Source organism: Arvicola amphibius, chromosome 6 (genome assembly GCF_903992535.2).
Source record: "Arvicola amphibius chromosome 6, mArvAmp1.2, whole genome shotgun sequence".
Classification (NCBI taxonomy): Eukaryota; Metazoa; Chordata; class Mammalia; order Rodentia; family Cricetidae; genus Arvicola; species Arvicola amphibius.
In genome coordinates, this window is record NC_052052.2 from 89938633 (window position 1) to 89957685 (window position 19053).

Consider the following 19053-nt stretch of genomic DNA (forward strand, 5'->3'; position numbering starts at 1 on the left):
GTAACCGAAAACCAATCATAAAGTGGCAATATCAGCTTTATTACATCATTATCTACTAGGTGGAATGGTTGTTGTGGGCCCCATCTTCTTCCTAGAAACTTTAAAGATTACTGCAGGAAAATTTATTCTTCATTGTGGAAAACTCAAACATTATTCATGTAGACATATTTTTAAAAAAAAATACTATAGAGACAAAAATAGGTATGGGAAGAAGTAAAATTTTGCCTAAATTCTTTCTTCTTTCTGTCCCACACCAGATAGATCCTGATATGAGACAGAAATGCTGAATTTTTCTTATAACAACATGCTTTGATTTAGAGAACGATAGCCATTGTCCAACTCCAAAATCATATTTGATTTTTAAGTGATTTTGGCTTATTATTATACTGAAAAATCTCTCTCTCTTTCTCTCTCTCTCTCTCTCTCTCTCTCTCTCTCTCTCTCTGTGTGTGTGTGTGTGTGTGTGTGTGTGTGTGTGTGTGTGTGTGTGTCTGTGTGTGTGTTGAGGTAATGAAATTTTACCCTTCAGAGGATATGGTACCACAAGTCAAATTTCTCTTTGCTTGGTGATCCTTTCTAGATAGCCGTCTTTTATTCTTTAGCCATCTAGATGTCCAAGGCATCTCAACTTTTTTCTTACCACCTGTATGATTGTCACCTCTGTGGATGAAGTCTCATTTCTTTCTCAAGAGCTTTCTCTTTTCAAACCTCATCTTTACTAATTTTGATGGTATCCATAGCTTTTCTTCTCCTTTGGAAACAAGAGCGAAATCCTTCCCCAGCGTAGCACATCTCCTGGTTTCTATTTCAGGTCAACACATCCTTGAAATACACTGGCTGATTTAATTCAGAAGATTTTTCTGTTACCCAATGTCTTTCTGCTGCCATTGTTCCTTTCTCATTAACATTAAGAAAATTCAAGATCAATAAAGCATTATACAATCTATTTCTGGGGGTATTATCAATCCCTTTCTGTTTGTTTGACATGACCCTTATAATTCAATTTGATCTTTCCATAACTGCCTGACCTGACCTGTAGGATTGTTTGGTATACCTGTAATATGCTTTATATTATAATAAGCAAAACTGTTTCATTTTCTTAGAGATGTTGCTGGACCATTGCCTGTCTTTATTTGTGCAGGTATATCCATGATGGCCATAATTTATAGCTAATCAGCCTTTTCTAAGCTCAGTGCAGTTGCCCATTACAAACCTGAATAGGTATCAATGGTGTGGTGTACATATTTTAATTTTCCAAGTTCTACAAAGTGGAATACATCCATCTGCCATTCCTTTGAGTACGTTTTGGGTTACTCCCTGCAGGGAGCAGTGTTTGGTTATATAAAGGACAAGTAAGACATCTCCTTATAATCAATCTCCTTAGCTTGTTGCCATGTAATAGAAACTCTTTCTTTCAACCTTTGCTATTGACAGGATGTTTTTTTATGAAATTCTGAGGCCTTCAGCACATTTCCATTCAAGAATAGATCAAGTTCTGTATTACCTTGTGCTAGAGGACCTGGCAGACCCATAAGGGATCAGATGTATGTGATGTATATGGGACGAAGCCTTTTCCTGATTATGTCTTGCACCTGGATGAATATGAAGTCAATTCTGTATCATCTGGTATAAATTCAGCAGTTTGAATATGTAAAACAACTCTCTTTGCATATTGCAAATTAGTAAATATATTGAGAGTTTCTTTAAAATCCCTTAGTGCCATGAGAATAGCATATAATTCTGACTTTTGGACAGAATTATAAAGGCTTTGTTCTACTTTATTTAAATCTCTTTAATCAAAGTCAATTTTTTCTCCACTTCAGCTATTAATTCTGTGGTACTATTTAAGTCTTTGTCACCATCTAAGGTTTTGTTTAAATGAATTATTAGATTGGGTATTATCCCAACAGTAGATTGGAAATATCTCCTAGCAATCCTTGAAAGTCATTAAGTGTCTGCAATCAATCTCTCCTAATTTGTGCTTTTTGTGTTCTAATTTTCAATAAACCTATTTTATAACCTAAGTAATTGATAGAATTTCCTCTCTGTATTTTGTAATGCCCTCTTTGTAATTCTTCTCTGTAATTTGTAATGCTCAACTAGGCAAAACTTTATTTACTTCTTCAAACATCCTTTCTAAAGTATATCTGTCCTTGAGTCAGATAACAAAATGTCATCCATGTAATGGTAAATTACAGATTTAGGATATTGTTTATGGATTATTTTATTTTTAACAACAAATACAGGAGAATTCCAAGGGCTGGTTGATTCTTCAATATGGTGAGCATCTAGTTGCTCCTATACAAGCTGTTCTAAAACCTGCTTTTTCTCTTTTGTTAAAGGCCATTGTATAACTCATACAGGTTTGTCTGTCAGCCATTTCAGAGGTAGGGCTCTTGGTGCCTTCGGAAGATCAGCAGCTGTTATGCCCTGTTGATATACAACCTTAATGGTTGGTGACTGCTCCTTACAATACATTCCAATATTTTTCCCAGAAATATATGTAAATATATGGTTGTTTCTAATATTTGGGGAATGTTAATCTGAGTGTTCTCTTGCTGTAAAAAATCACGTCCCCACACATTCATTGCCATATTAGCCACATATGACTTTAATTTTCCTCTCTGTCCTCCTGACCCTATTCTTGTGCTCTGTTTTACCTGAGATAATGTTGCAATCCCTAAAAGCTGAACATTTACCTCCTGAAGAGGCCAATTTGGATGTCAAAATTCTGATGAAATTATAATTACATCCACATTTGTGTCTACCAGACCATTAATGATGTCCTTTATTCATATTTTTAATTCTGTTCTTTGTTCATTTATGAATGCTTGCCAAAATAGTGACTTTAAGCTTTTTCCTCAATTTTTTGTTCTCTCTTCTACAGCTGTTCTGTCATCCAGAGTACTATGGCTTCTTACAATAGGCATTAGGTTCTTTAATTGCTCTGGGAAGGTGTTTCCTCTGTGATGACAGGAAATGACTGACAGAATTTAGCATAGGGGCCTGCAGGGCCTCAAAGAGTTCCCCTACTCTAAAGTGGTGCATTACTGTCCCGTGTTGATCTGTATTTATTAGTCTAATGTTTGCATAATCCAGAAGGGAGGAGTGTACTCTTTGGATTATGCTTAGAAAAACCATTGTTTCTAGGAATGCCCTGTTTAGAGTCTCTTTTAAGGTAACCTAGTTTGCCATAATTGAAACACTTGAATTTCAATTTTTCCTCAAGCTCTGGAAATCACTTCTCCTATCTAAGAATCATCATGGTCATGAGATTAAATATTGATAGTGTCTTGGATCCATTCTTCCAAAGGTGCTGAACTTGCCTTTAAAGGTCCAATTATCCTTTTGCATTGAGAAATAGCGTTTTCAAAAGCCAGAGATTCAATTACTATTTGCCTAGCTTCTGAATCTGGTATCATTCTATTTACTGCTGAAGTCAGTCTTTGTAAGACATCCATGAAGGTTACTTTTGGGCCCTGTATGAATTTAGTAAATGATTCAAACTTCTTTCCTACTTTTTCAGTTTTTTCCCAAGCTTTCAAAGCTGCTGCACAGCATAAATCCACGGTGTGACCATCATCTGGGGATTGCCTTTCTATAGTATCATAAACTCCTTCTCCAAGCAGTTGATCTTCGGAGATTTCTGAACCTCTAGCTCTACTCCATTATTTAATGGTCTTAGCCTCTTCTTTGACCCACATCCTCCATTGGGTTTTTTTTTTAGTATTTATTTATTTATTATTTATTTAGTATATATACAGTATTCTGTCTGTGTGTATGCCTGCAGGCCAGAAGAGGGCACCAGACCCCATTACCGATGGTTGTGAGCCACCATGTGGTTGCTGGGAATTGAACTTAGGACCTTTGGAAGAGCAGGCAATGCTCTTAACCTGAGCCATCTCTCCAGCCCCCCACATCCTCCATTGTAATTGTGGACCAGGCTTCAAGACTATTGTAATCAAATCTATCCAGTCTTTAGGGATAATTCTATTACAAGTTGACCACAGCTTTAACATCTGCTTCAAAATGGTGAATGCATGCCATATGAAACTTTCGCTTCCTAGAATCTCTTTAATATTGCTACAGAAGTACATTCAGCTCTTACACAGTCTTGGGAATATCTATTATTTGGCAATTCCTTTAAGGTTAGTTGTTTGAAAACCTTAGACTGATGTTCTCTAACCTTATAATCTCTATAATTACATCTATATGATCACAGCCATATATCTCTATGATCTGTTTTATTAAATTTTTCTAAGGCCTATATCTTGGAATTCATACCAAACAGCTTTTTAAGAGATAAACCAAGAATTATCAAATAATAAGGATTATCAGACTGATAATTAACAGTATATCAATCCCAGTTAAACTGATTATCCTTTCATTTAATTGTTCCATTTTAAAATCATGCATTATGTAATCAATGACCTAACTTACTTTATCATAATTTTTCCCATGTTTTAGCATGGGAAAAAAAATCTCACTTTTAACTAACTCTTCTCTTTAAGAATTCCCAATTTTCTCAACTCCTCTGCTGCTGCTGCTGCTGCTGAAGATGTGAGGCTGATGGCTGCTGCACAGAACAGCAGAATCCTGGCTGGATTTTAAGGCAGCTACCTAGCTTGGCAGCAGCCTAAGAAGGGCGTCCAAAGCCTACCAGGAGAGAAAGAAAGGAAAATCTAGTGGGTAGAGCAGAACTCCGACTACATGTAGCTCCGGCCTATGCCAGTGGTCTCAAAGTCACAGGCAAACGGCTTTTTCATGAATTCATACCCCAAAAGTTGGGCACCACATGTAGCACGAATTCTAATTGGTCTTAATAATAAAAACCCAGAGTCAGGCCGGGCGGTGGTGGCACACGCCTTTAATCCAAGCTCTTTGGAGGCAGAGGCCGGCGGATCTCTGTGAATTTGAGCCCAGCCTGGTCTACATGAGCTAGTTCCAGGACAGGCTCAAAAGCCACAGAGAAACCCTGTCATGAAAAATCAAAAAATTAAAAAAAAAAAAAACAAAAAACCCAGAGTCAGATATAGGGGTTAATGCTGAAGATCAGAGAAGTAGAAAGGACAACCACTAGAGCGTTCTTTTACCTCTACCAATGCTTAGGCCAAAGAGGCAATCCTGTCTTCAGACTGTCTTCTCAGACTTCATCCTCAGACTGCAACTGTCTCCACCAAACCTCAGACTGCTCTGAACTCCTGTCTCCTTCCGCCTTATATTTCTCTCTCCGCCTCGCTAGTTCTGGGATTAAAGGCATGTGATCCCAAATGCTGGGATTACCTTTGTTTCAGCTCTGTTTCTCTTTTAGGTTCAATCTTGTGTAGCCCAGGGCGACCTTGAACTAACAGATGCTCTGCCTCTGTCTCCTGAGTCCTAGAATTAAAGGAGTGTGCCACCACTCCCTGGCCTCTATGACTGACTAGTGTGGCTACGTCTGCACTCTGATCTTTACGCAAGCTTTATTGGTTAAAACATAAACAAAATATTACTACACATATGCATACAGCACACACACAAAGCAAAATAAATTAATAAGTAATGCAGGAGCAAATAGAAAAGTATTAAACTGATTTCCTTCTGACCTAGACTTGGCATCAGGCTCCAAAGCTACAGGTGAAGGAGTCTGCTCCCAGCTCCACTTCACTGACTAATGTGAGTCGACTGCCACCTGAACTGTTCTTTGTGTCATGCAGCCCACCCCATCCTCTTTACCTCCCACAACTGTTGTTGGGCCCTAGAGTCCAACTACCCAGGAGGAGTTGCCCCAAGAAGACACTCTCACACCATAGTTGATGTAAAAACATGGAGGATTTAATTAATTCTGTTGCGACAGGGTCTTTCAGCACTCAAGAAGACAGAAAGACCCCGAATAGCTGGTAAAGGCTATGTTTAAAGCAAAAATCCATAGAAACAAGGGGGGGGGGGACTCTGGGGTTGTTTTCCAACTATTGGGATTGGCTTATTCAAATGGCTGTTTACAATAATTGGTCCGAGCCAGGGATGGAACGTGGTTGCCAGATCAGGTGAGGTAAGAGGAAACATTTGAGGGTTACTTTGATCCCTTTCCAGGGACTGAGTCAACACATCAGGAACTGAGTCAACATCTTAAGAGTTATCTTGCCCCAATTTCAACAACTGCGTTCTATCTGGAGAACATTCACAAAGACTCACAGAGATGGAAAGTTTCTAACATTTCAGTAGGTGTGTGGGTAACTGTTAGATTCCTGGTTCCCAGGGGAGGGGGGAAAGCACTAAGGCTGAGGGGCCTCAGAGTTATTTTAGAGTTCTACACTGTCTCTTAGTCCTGTGGCCATGGCGGGTCGACTCCAGGATCCCTGACTTATGTGTCATCCAGCCCACCCCATCCACTTTACCTCCCACAGCTGTCTTAGTCCTTTGGCTAGGGCGGGTTGACTCTAGGATCCCTGACTTACGATTGTTTCCTGATATATAGCCCCTGTGCAACTCAGTCCTATACAAAAATAGGCTTCTCTGCTATCTCATTAATTGCACTAGAGTCCATGTCTCATGAACCTTAACTGCACTGAAGGATCTGTGGGCTGCTCCTCTGGATAGACTGCCATTCTTTTCAGCATTCCCTGGCTCACCTTTTGGATAAGGCTTCTGCTTTCCTTGCCCCTTGTAGAGCTGTATAGTTCAATCTGTGTGCTGCCTGCCCCATTTTACTGAATTGCTCTTGGGCTCTCATCGCTTCCCGACTACCTGATCTACCTGTTGTGACCTCTGATGCTCTCCCACTTTCTCTGCTTGCAGTAGTCTATTCATTGTTTCCTCCAGGAAAAAGTAATCATTTGTTAGCTCCTCCTTTTCTGCCTGAAATCACAACTTCAGGGATAACACAGAAAGATGTCTGGCAGTATTTTCCCATCCTGTGTATTTTGCTAAAACAAAATTAAGACATTGTCTTAATGTCAGTTATTACTTTGTCCAGCTCTTGTGGAAATGAGACATTCTTTAACTCTCAAACTCAAAGACCAAGAAAAATGTGTTAAGAGTCTTTCTAAGAATCCAAACAGCAGTGAAGTCTGCCTGAGATGTACTACCTTTATCTCATATTAAGGACAGATTTTTCTACAATAAAATGTATTTTATACTAAAAGTTTTTTTCAAAATAGAAAAGGAATAAAGACAAAGCTAGGAGGGTAAAGTGAGCACGAACAGGTTTACAAACAATAAAAACATACTTACTATATACATATATTGTTTAATTTTACCGTAGTGAACCTTTAAAGCTTATTAAAAATCCCTTAAATAGGCTGGGGACATTGATCAGCAGCAGTGCTCTTTAAGAGGACTCAGGTTCAAGTCTCAGCACACACATGGCAGCTCACCACTCTGTAACTCCAGTTCCAGTCCCTGTCACTAATAATAGTTGGCACACTGGAAAAAGATAATTTTTCTAGAAGAAAATTTAAAATAATATTGTTATCTGATTTCTTCTGTGACTTTTCATTTATATCCCTAAATTAAAATCTGATATAATAACAAAATAATGGGACAAATATAGTTAATAATCACAGGAGTTATAATTACCTAGATATTTAAAGCTGATCATTCCAAAAGTCTGAACTAGCCATTCCTCATGAGGTCATAGCAATGCAATCAAACTAGTAAAAAGGAAAAATAAAATACTCCAAACAAAACATTGCATATAGTTCAAAGGACTGTAGACACATAGGGAAACATACATTCAGCCTGGTCTGTTAAATTGATTGTTCCTCTCAGCTGCTACCTTTACTTCTTTAAGCCATACTGTTATTATTTCAAGACCAGATCTCATGTAGCTCAGGCTGACCTTGAACTCATCATGTAGGTAAGGAAAACTTTGAACTTTCTAATCCTTCTGCCTCCAGTTCTAGAGTGCTAGGACTTGAACCCAGCATGAAAGGCAAGCACTCCAAAAATTGAGCTCCATACCTTAGCCACCATCTTAATTGGGGGAGGGGGTTGGAAAGAAATTGAGACAGGCTCTCTGAGTAGCCCTGGCTATCCTGGAACTTGCAGTATAGACTAGGCTAGCTCACACTCAAGAAACCCACCTGACTCTTCCTCCTGAGTGCTGGGATTAAAAGCATGCACCACCTTGCCTATTTTCTTAATGATTTTAACTGTAAGGATATTAATACTATAATGCCAGATACAAAGAAAAAACATCAGACTCAGGCTGTAATAGGTGGATTTACTTCTTGATGATTTTAGTAAGTGTTCCTCCCTCCAATACTGCATTTCTGTCTATTCAGTCTGGTCTATTGCAGACAGCACTATTTAGACTTCCTAGCCTTGTGGGATAAAAACATTTGGCCTTTGCCTCCACAAAATGTGACTATTTGGCCACTATGGGGACCAGTGAATAAACTTCCCAGAAAGAAAAGTCCACATCTGTGTTAAAGATTCTGCAAGACCAAATGATTGAACATAGTGATTATGGAGCGTTAAGATAGTGCAGGCCAGAGTCAAGCTGTCTTGGGCATTTTTAGTGCATTGGAAAGCCATTCCTGCCCACCTGTTGCTGACCTAATATCCTGGACTATAAAAACATTTAAAATGTGTAATAGGACAAAATCAAAAGTGCATTCTTGGCAAACCACTAGCTTTCACCAATCCAAAAGCTTGAGAATATCACCAGATAGCATCTGAAAACTATAAAGGAGTTTTTCCTGCTTTTCTATGGTCTACCTTTGGGCACCATCAGTGTATTTGGTCAAGCTTGATTTATGACTTTGTTCTTTTTTTAATGTTTATTTATTTAAGTGCATTTATGTTTTGCCTGAATATATATATCTGTGTGAGAGGAGGTGTCTGATCCTTTCTAGACAGCTGTGAGTTGCCATGTGGAAGCTGAGAAATGAACGCAGGTCCTTTGGAAGAGCAGCCAGTGCTCTTAACCACTGAGCCATCTCTCCAGCCCCAACTTTTTGTTATGTAGTTAATACAGTCGCATGGAACCACTTCTACAGTGGAGCATGTCTTTTTCTTTTTTGACGTTTTTACTTAAGTTTTATTTTATCTGCATGGGTGTTTTGCCTGCATATATGTCTGTGCACCATGTGAGGCCAGAGGGAGATACTGGATCCCTGGAGCTGGAGTTACAGATGATTGTGTGCTGTCATGTGGGTGCTGGGAATGGAACAGGTCCTCTGGAAGAGCAGCCAGTGCTCTTAATCACAGATCCATCTCTTCAGCCTGGACCATGTTCTTCAAAGCAAACTGAATTTATGTTCCTGAGTCATGGTACTTCAAATTTGACCTCAGATAGCTCTCACTCCCTGTGAGATTAGAGCTTTATTTTTGTATCAACAAAACACATAGTAAAACACTATTTAGGACATTCAATAATTACCAGAGGTTCCTCTAGTCAAAATTTGGGTGAAACAAGCAAAATACAATAATCATTTCAAATTGTCATTCTTTTTTTGTTTTTTGTTTTTGTTTTCAAGACAGGGTTTCTCTGTGTAGCTCTGGCTATCCTGGAACTCACTCTGTAGACCAGGCTGGCCTCAAACTCAGAGAACTGCTTGCCTCTGCCTCCTGGGTGCTTATCCCAGCTGTGTTATCATTTCTTAACTTGAAATTAAGGGGTCTATTTCACTATACAGAGAAACCCTGTCTTAGAAAAAAAAAAGTCTATTTCAGAAAATATTCTTTAAATATACTCCTTCATTCAAAAAGTGGCCTTGAAATTAGCAACTTCTAATTTAATTTAATTTAATTTAAGCCTTTTAAAAACTAAGGTGATGGTTAACCCATTGCCTAGCTGAAGATAATTTGGGTTTACTGTATGGAAACAGAAGAAAGTCTTAAATCAAGAAGATCTTGATTGTACAAGTTTCAGTTGTAAAATATTTATATAAAATGCTTGCAAATTCAACTTATCTCCTCTTAAATTCCAGGTCCTGCAGTAGACTGGTGGGCACTTGGAGTCTGCTTGTTTGAATTTCTAACTGGAATTCCCCCTTTTAATGATGAAACTCCACAACAAGTATTCCAGAATATTTTAAAAAGAGGTGATTCTCATTTTTTTATCTCTATTAAGATAGAGTCAGAGTTTGGGGGATGTAGCTCAGTTGTAGAACACTTGTCTAGCATATACAAGACCCCATCCATAGAACAAAACAATCCATTTATCTTTATTATTTGGGAATGGTTAACAAACCTGTTTAATAAAAGTATTTTTAAGATTTATTTCATTGTTATGTATATACATGTTCTGGTTTTGTGAGCCACCATGTGGTTGCTGGGAATTGAACTCGGGACCTCTAGAAGAGCAGCCAGTTCTCTTAACCTCTAAGCCATCTCTCTAGCCCCCTAATACAGGTATTTTAAGATAAAGTTAAGGAGACAGAGGAGTATGAAAATAAGAGGCATTCAAAACAAAGTAAGATACACCCAGATTATGGGTGTCAACTTCTCCAAGGTTTGCAGAAAGTAAGACATACCCAAGTGTGGATCCCCAAGGGAAAGTCAAACAATTTTACTTATATATGTGTATCTGTAGATATCCCTTGGCCAGAAGGTGAAGAAAAGCTATCTGATGATGCTCAAAGTGCAATGGAAATGCTGTTAACCATTGATGATACAAAGAGAGCTGGAATGAAAGGTAAGGTTTTTTTTGTCAATGAACTATTTTACGCTTGCTTGGTTCCAGGTAGTAATTATAACATCAGGTTCTAGTACAATAATCTGACTGCTCAATGGTAAAAAGATAGTTCCTTGAGAATATGCATTTGTATATTTATCTTTAATTTAAACTCAATGCAGTGTAGTCACAACTCACGTACTTAATTTTGTAACCTTCCATGAGACACCAGAAACCATATTGTGTTGTATCTTGGGTTTTCTATACCTGATAGTCAACTATCTATAAGTTTAGCATGTCTATGAATATCCTGTTGTGTACTTTTTTTATTGTTTAATTTCTGATTCCATTACTAACAAAGCATTCCATCCCAGGTTGCCTCAAATAAGACTTATTCAGTACATTATGAACCATTCGGAGGCTTTTTTAATGCTTAGGAATATATACTTGATCCTACCTTTGAAATTGAAGTAACTCTCATTGACAGCAGCCTTAAAATAATTTTTCTTAATGTTAAGGATATGGCTAAGATACGAAGGTCATGCTTACTTTGTATCAGGCCCCAGGGTGACTTTGTGAAGGGCCCCAGGCCCTTCAGCACCTAAAAACTTCAATGATCTTATTGTAATATAGACAAATAAGCATTGTGCCCCAAAATGCATTTCTGTATGAAGCAGAGGATATGCAAAAGAATGAACTTTGAAAATAAGTCATGTCAGATGGAGAAATGATCATCAGGCCAAAGCACTTGCTACACAACCTGAGTTCAATTCCCAGAATTCACAGTAGAGGAGAGAAGCAACTCATCAAAGTTGTCCTCTGACCTTTACTCACATGCCATTGCACCTGTGCCCATGTTCACACGCAATTTTGTGTGTGTGTGAAAGAGAGAGAGAGAGAGAGAGAGAGAGAGAGAGAGAGAGAGAGAATATTACTTGAATCAGCTTTTACATGTTCCTTTTCATAAGTTTGGGATCTAGAGAAATGACTCAGCAGTTACAAATACTTGCTGTTCTTCTAGGATCTAAGTTTGGTACCCAACACCACCGACTGGCTCACAACATGTACCTCCCAATTCCAGGGCAAACAACACCCTTCTCTGGCTTTCATGATTACTTGTGAACAAATATAAGGTAGACAGGTAAACACACTCACAAATGAATAAATAAAGATCAATAGTTATTGGTTTAACTAAACCTACTGAATTTGAATGTTGCTTTGGTCCTGGGGCTACCCAAGGGATGAGCTATTCAAATCTCTCTCATTGTGGGACTTACTTTAAAATATTTCCTTAAACAAATAGTTGTTAACGTAATACCAAGTAGGCATAAGTACTATGAAGAAAAATAAAGCAGAGTAGGCGGATACAAAATGAACCCTAGAGACAAGTTTTTTTAGAGTACTTGGAAACACCTCTTTAAGGGATGGGATTGAGCAGAATCATGTGTAAAGTAAACTTGTACATAGCTGACCACTCCCCTTGAGATTTTTCAAAATTGCAATAATTAAGCCACATTTAACACTAGAAATCCCATATTTGAGCTCCAAAGAGTATACATTGTTATTTGGACATTTTGCATCCTTCAAATGTTATTTTTAATACATCTAAGTATCTGAACGTTACATATTGGTTAGGTTGCTATTATAAAATGCTATCTTAGCTAGATATGGTATAACACACGTTCAGGTATCAGCACTTGGGAGACAGGGAAAGGCAGATCTCCTTGACTTCCACACCAGCCAGGCTATATAACGGGACCCCGTCCCAAAAACTAACTAGCTAACATTATAATAATAATAACTATAATAATAATAAAGTATTTAAAATAAGCAGGGACGATGGCTCAGTAGATAATTTTCTATGGAAGTATGAGGACTAGTGTTTGGATCCCCAGAACCCACATAAAATTGGAATGCAGTACCACACATGTGTGATCCCAGTGTGTCTACAGTAAGATGGGAGGCAAAGACTAAGAACTCTCAATGCTCAATGAGCTAGCTAGTTTGAGACACAAAGAAGCAAATAAAAGAACCTATATGTTTAAAAAAAAGTATAAGATTTGGACCTGACATCAAAGGTTGTCTACTGACCAACACCCATGTACCACAGCTGAGCAGGCTTCTACTCACATACAAACTTGCACTTACACATTACACATACCAAACACAAATAGTAAATAAAACACTATCATTTGAGGGGAGCTAGGGTCATTATTCCTTTAACTTTCATTGAATACCTATGACATACTAGGCATTGCCTTATAAATACAGACTTTAAGTAAAGAGGTTGCTGAGATAGCTCAGCAGACAGAGGCACGAGCAGAGGCAAAGCATCCCAGGGATCTCATTAAAAGGCTCTAAAGGGACTGGAGAGTGGTTCAGTGATTACAAGCCACTGTTTTTGTTGCTAGGGGACCTGAGTTCAGTTACTATCATGCACAGTATTCTATCATGGGGATGGAGAGAAGCATCAGCCATTAAGAGCAATTGCTGCTCTTGCAGAAGAAGCCAGTTAGGTTCCCTGCACCCACATGATGACTTTACAACCTTCTGCAACTCCAGTTCTAAGGAATATGATGCCCTCTTCTTACCTCATTGGGTACCAGGCATGCATGTGGTGCACATACAAACATGCAGGAAAATACTTAAACATGTAAAAAAAAATTTTAATTTTAGAGATTAGTCTGTACTATGTTATCTGTGATTGACCTGGAACTCAACTATGTGGACCAGGCCAGCGTTAAACTCAAGAAATCTATTTCTTCCAAGTGCTGGAAATAAAGGCATATAGCACCGGGTCCAGACAAAAATAAATATTTTTTACAAATGTTGAAGAAAAAGCATATCTGCTTAAAGCATATTTGAGGCTAAAAATTCTAACTTAGTAGGGAAGAAAATAGACAAAATTTAAAAATGTATGAAACTTAAGATTCTTTTTTTCTGGCTACACTGGTAATAACAATACTTTTAAGAAATAAAAGTTTCGCCGGGCGGTGGTGGCGCACGCCTTTAATCCCAGCACTCGGGAGGCAGAGGCAGGCGGATCTCTGAGTTCGAGGCCAGCCTGGTCTACAAGAGCTAGTTCCAGGACAGGCTCTAGAAACTACAGGGAAACCCTGTCTCGAAAAACCAAAAAAAAAAAAAAAAAAAAGAAAAAAGAAATAAAAGTTTCAAATACAAGAACACATCAGAAAAATCATCCACCGTGACCAAGTAGGCTTCATTCCAAAGATTTAAGAATAGTTCAACATACAAAAATCTATCAATGTAATACACCATATAAATCAACTGAAAGAAAAAAAACACATGATCATCTCATTTTATGCATCTAAAAAGCCTTTGACAAAATACAACACCCCTTCATGATAAAGGTCTTGGAGAAGCAGGGATACAAGGAACATACCTAAACATAATAAAGGCAGTATACAGCAAGCCAACAGCCAACATTAAACTAAATGGAGAGAAACTCAAAGCGATCTACAAATTGGAAAGGAAGAAGTCAGACTTTCACTATTTGCTGATGATATGATAGTATACTTAAGTGACCCCAAAAATTCCACCGGGGAACTCCTACAACTGAAAAACACCTTCAGTAATATAACAGGATACAAGATTAACTAAAAAAAAAAAAATCAGTAGCCCTCCTATATACGGATGATAAATGGGTTGAAAAAGAAATCAGAGAAACATCACACTTTACATTAGCCACAAATAACATAAAATATCTTGGGGTAGCTTTAACCAAACAAGTGAAAGATTTGCATGACAAGAATTTTAAATCTTTGAAGAAAGAAATCCAAGAAGACATCAGAAAATGGAAAGATCTCCCATGCTCTTGGATAAATAGGATTAACATAGTAAAAATGGCAATCTTACCTAAAGCAATCTACAGATTCAATGCAATGCCCAGCAAAATCCCAGCAAAATTCTTCACAGTACTCAACTTCTTATGGAAAACAAAAACCCCAGGATAGCTAAAACAATCCTGTACAATAAAGGAACTTCTAGAGGCATCACAATCCCTGACTTCAAACTCTACTATAGAGCTACAATAATGAAAACAGCCTGGTATTTTTGACAAGAAGATCAATGAAATCAAATTGAAGACCCAGATATCAACCCACACACCTATCAACACTTGATTTTTGACAAAGAAGCTAAAATTATAAAATGGAAAAAAAGAAAGCATATTCAACAAATGATGCTGGCATAAATGGATATCAACATGTAGAGGATTGAAAATAGATCCATATCTATCACCATGCACAAAACTCAAGTCCAAATGTATCAAGACCTCAACATAAAGCCAGCCACACTGAACCTCATAGAAGGGAAAGTGGAAAGTTCACTCAGTCGCATTGGCACAGGAGACCACTTCCTAAATACAACCCCAGCAGCACAGACACTGAGAGAAACAATTAATAAATGGGACCTCGTGAAACTGAGAAGCTTCTGTAAAGCAAAGAACATGGTCAACAAGACAAAATGGCAGCCTACAGAATGGAAAAAGATCTTCACCAGCCCCACATTGACAGAGGGCTGATTTCCAAAATATACAAAGAACTCAAGAAACTTAACATCAAAAGAAAAAATAATCTAATAAAAATGGGGTACAGACTTAAATAGAGAACTCTCAAAAGGTGAATCTCAAATGACTGAAAGACACTTATGGAAATGTTCAACATCCTTAGCCATCAGAGAAATGCCAATCAAAACAACTCTGAAATTCTTATATCTTACATCTGTCAGAATGGCCAAGATCAAAAACACTGATGACAATGTATGCTGGAGAGAATGTGGGGTAATGGAAACACTCCTCCATTGCTGGTGGTAGTACAGCCGCTTTGGATCAGTATGACAATTTCTCGGAAAATTATGAATCAATCTACCTCAAGATCCAGCAATACTACTCTTAGGCATCTATCTAAAGGATGCTCAATCACACCACAAAAACATTTGCTCACCTATGTTCATAGCAGCATTATTTGTAATAGCCAGAACCTGGAAACAACCTAGATGCCCCTCGACTGAAGAATGGATAAGGAAAATGTACTACTCAGAGGTAAAAAATAATGACATCTTGAAATTTGCAGGCAAATGGATGAAACTAGGAAAAAACCATACTGAGTGAGCTAACCCAGATCCAGAAGACAAATATAATATATACTCACTCATAGGTGACTTTTAGACATAAAGCAAAGAATAACCAGCCTATTGTCCACAACCCCAAAGAGCCTAGACAACAAAGACCCTAAGAGAGAAATACATTGATCTGCCCAGGAAGGAGAAAAAGACAAGATCTCCTGAGTAAATTAGGAGCATGGGAGGTGGGGGGGGGGATAAGGGGTTGGGAAAAGGTGGAAAGGGAGAAGGTAGGAAGGAAGGGGAGTGGGAAAAATGTATAGCTCAATTAGAAACAAATTATTTTAAAAAAATGAAAGTTTCCAAAATCAGGCTCCACTGTTGCTACTGATTAGAAGATTTTCTTATAACCCCACTTGGGGGGTGGGCATATAGTATAAAACTATTTTCTTAAATAATTTTCAACTTTCAAGTCAAGTGTTATGTGGTTGTCTAACATACTGCAGAATATTTAACAGAATATCTGGTCTCTACTCAACAGATGCTTCCACAGTTATAACACCAAAACAGTATTTCAGACAATGCCAATATTCTGTACAGGAAAAAGCCACCCTGGTTGAAAACCATCATACAAAACATATCTGTTCTTAGGTACTTATTTTAAACAAGTGAAAATTATTTTTGCGACTGTATCCCTTTTTCTTTCCCTCCCGACATCCTTCATGTTTTTGGCAGACAGTGTCCTTATAGCCTAGACTGACCTGAAGTCCCTTACATAGCTTCCTGTTCTTTCTCATCTCCTAAGTGCCAGGATTACAGGTGTATGAGACCAAGAAACTCCTATCATCCATGTTGGCCCTGAACTTAAAGCAGTCCTTTTGTTCAGACTCATGCCTGGCTCCTACCAGTCTTTTAGTTTAGAGGAAAAACAATTTATAGGCATATAAGTCTCCTAAATCAAGATTCCCAATGTAAACACTCTATGTAGACATCCTCCAAGATTCTCCTTAAAAGTATATACTTTTTTGGTTTTATTTACTTACTGCCTTGTCACTTCTTAATTTACTAACATTTGTACTGTTGCTTTAAAAGGTAGAGGGTTGGGGCTGGAGAGATGGCTCAGAGGTTAAGAGAGGTCCTGAGTTCAATTCCCAGCAACCACATGGTGACTCACAATCATCTGTAATGAGATATGGTGCCCTCTTCTAGCCTGCAGGTATACATGCAGATGGTACACTTTATATATAATAAATAAATCTTTAAAAAATAAATTTTAAAAAAGGGAAAGGGTTGAAAACTGGACATGGTGGCTCCTCTCTATAATCTCAGCACTTGGGAAGGAGCCTGCAACAGGACTGCTGTGAGCTTAAAGCCAGTTCAGCTCCATAGTTTAAAAAAGAAAAGTGAGGAGTTGGTTGGGGTTGGAGGTGTAGCCCACAGTAGACACTTGCACAGTGAGTGCGAGGCCATGGTTCAATCACTGCAAAGAAACCATGAAGGTTAGGGAAAAGGGAGCTTATTTCTAGCAACTAAATATCACAGTTTAGTCAAACAAGTGAACATGTTTTTATTTTAGTAGGTAGAAATAATTAAAACAAATGGAGTCAGGTATTTTGGTGCACACCTTTAATCTCAGTACTCTGGAGGCAGAGGCAGTCATAGTTTGAGGCCAACCTGGTCTATATAGAGAACTGTTCCAGGATAGCCAAGACTACATAACAAAACAAGACAATAAGGTGAAGAGTTGGAAATCTTATAAGCAGGAGTGCTGTGATGGAAAGATTCTAGATGTACCTGTAATGCTAGCTAGTAAACTCTAAAGATGTAATAGTGGAACCAAGTATACCGAAGAATATGGAGAGAATGTTTGAGAAATGTCATCAAAGACTAGAGCCAAGCTATGGTGGTCCATGCCAGGAAACCCAGCACTTATAAGACTAAGGAAGAGGACTGTAAAAACTGTCAGCTTGGGCTACACAGTGAGTTCCAGGCTAGCCTGGGCTACTGAGACCTTATCTCAGACACATAAACAAGAAGACCAAAAACAAAGGAACAGTAAGTTAAATATATAGCCAATCATCATCAGTGTATATGTGGAATCAGCATGAAGGAAGATAAGTATTAAAAGCAAAGAGTAAAAAATGAACTTTCTGGTGCTTAAAGGCTGCCATGTTGTGACAGGTGGGTGAAGAGGGGAAGTGAGAACTGGAGCATTAGTCATGAGCTCCAGCAGTAGTGAAGAAGCAAGCCAAACTGTCTTCAAATGAAGGAGCGTGTGAGAAGATAATGGCATCAAGAAAGATCCACTTCGTTCCTCTCCCCCTCCCCCACACTGGAACCATGGAGGCTGTACCAGAGAAGAAAAAGAAGGTTCCTGTTGTGCCAGAAACCCTTAAGAAAATGCGAAGGAATTTCACAGAGTTGAAGGAGAAGCACCTTTGGAAGAAGACTGCCTTGAAGTCACTGCGAAAGGCCCAGAGGAAGCTCATCTATGAAAAGGCAAAGCACTATCACAAGGAGTAGACAAGAGATTCGCATGGCTAGGATTGCAAGGCAAGCTGGGAACTTCTACGTGCCCGCAGAACCGAAGCTGGCACTTGTCATCAGAATCCGAGGTATCGGGTGTGAAGCCCAAAGGTGTGCAAGGTGTTGCAGCTTCTCTGTCTTCTGCAGATCTTCAAAGCACCTTTGTTAAGCTCAACAAGGCTTCAATTAACATGCTGAGGATTGTGGAACCATATATTGCATGGGGGTACCCCAATCTGAAGTCAGTAAATGAGCTCATCTACAAATGTGGCTATGGCAAAATTAATAAGAATTGCCTTGACAGATAATTCCTTGATTGCTCGATCTCTTGGTAAATACGGCATCATCTGCATGGAGGATCTAATTCATGAGATCTATACAGATGGAAAAATGCTTCAAGGAAGCAAATCACTTCCTGTGGCCCTTCAAATGATCTTCTCCACGAGGTGGAATGAAGAAAAAGACAACTCATTTTGTGGAAGGTGGAGATGCTGGCAACAGGGAAGACCAGATAAACAGGCTTATTAGACGGATGAACTAAGGTGTTGCCCGTGGTATGTTTGTAATATGATCAGTTAATAAACAGTCACAGCTTGGCAAACTGAAAAAAAAAAGATCCACTTCTACTAAGGTTATTTATTCACTTGGTAGACAAATAGAAACCAGGTACCTATAATATACCAGGTGATATGCAAAATGATACAATGTAAAATATGTAGTCTAATAGGGAGACAAACATTAAACAAATCAGTGATATTTGGTATAATAGAGTAGGGCAAGATACAGAAAGACATTGCCTTTTTAATTCCTGAAAGCAACCCTTAAATGATGGTGTCCTAATGCTG

At 38.4% G+C, this 19053-nt stretch overlaps 1 protein-coding gene and 1 pseudogene across 2 annotated transcripts in view; both read left to right on the forward strand.

The window, feature by feature from the left end:
* Nucleotides 1-19053, forward strand: part of Mastl (microtubule associated serine/threonine kinase like) — a 46568-nt gene that overhangs the window by 25260 nt on the left and 2255 nt on the right. For both annotated transcript variants that reach the window (XM_038333350.1, XM_038333351.1), the window contains exons 10-11: nucleotides 9915-10028; nucleotides 10520-10621. In XM_038333350.1, coding sequence (XP_038189278.1) covers nucleotides 9915-10028; nucleotides 10520-10621 — 216 coding nt within the window. The remainder of the gene's footprint in view (nucleotides 1-9914; nucleotides 10029-10519; nucleotides 10622-19053) is intronic.
* LOC119816586 lies at nucleotides 17875-18749 on the forward strand (annotated as a pseudogene).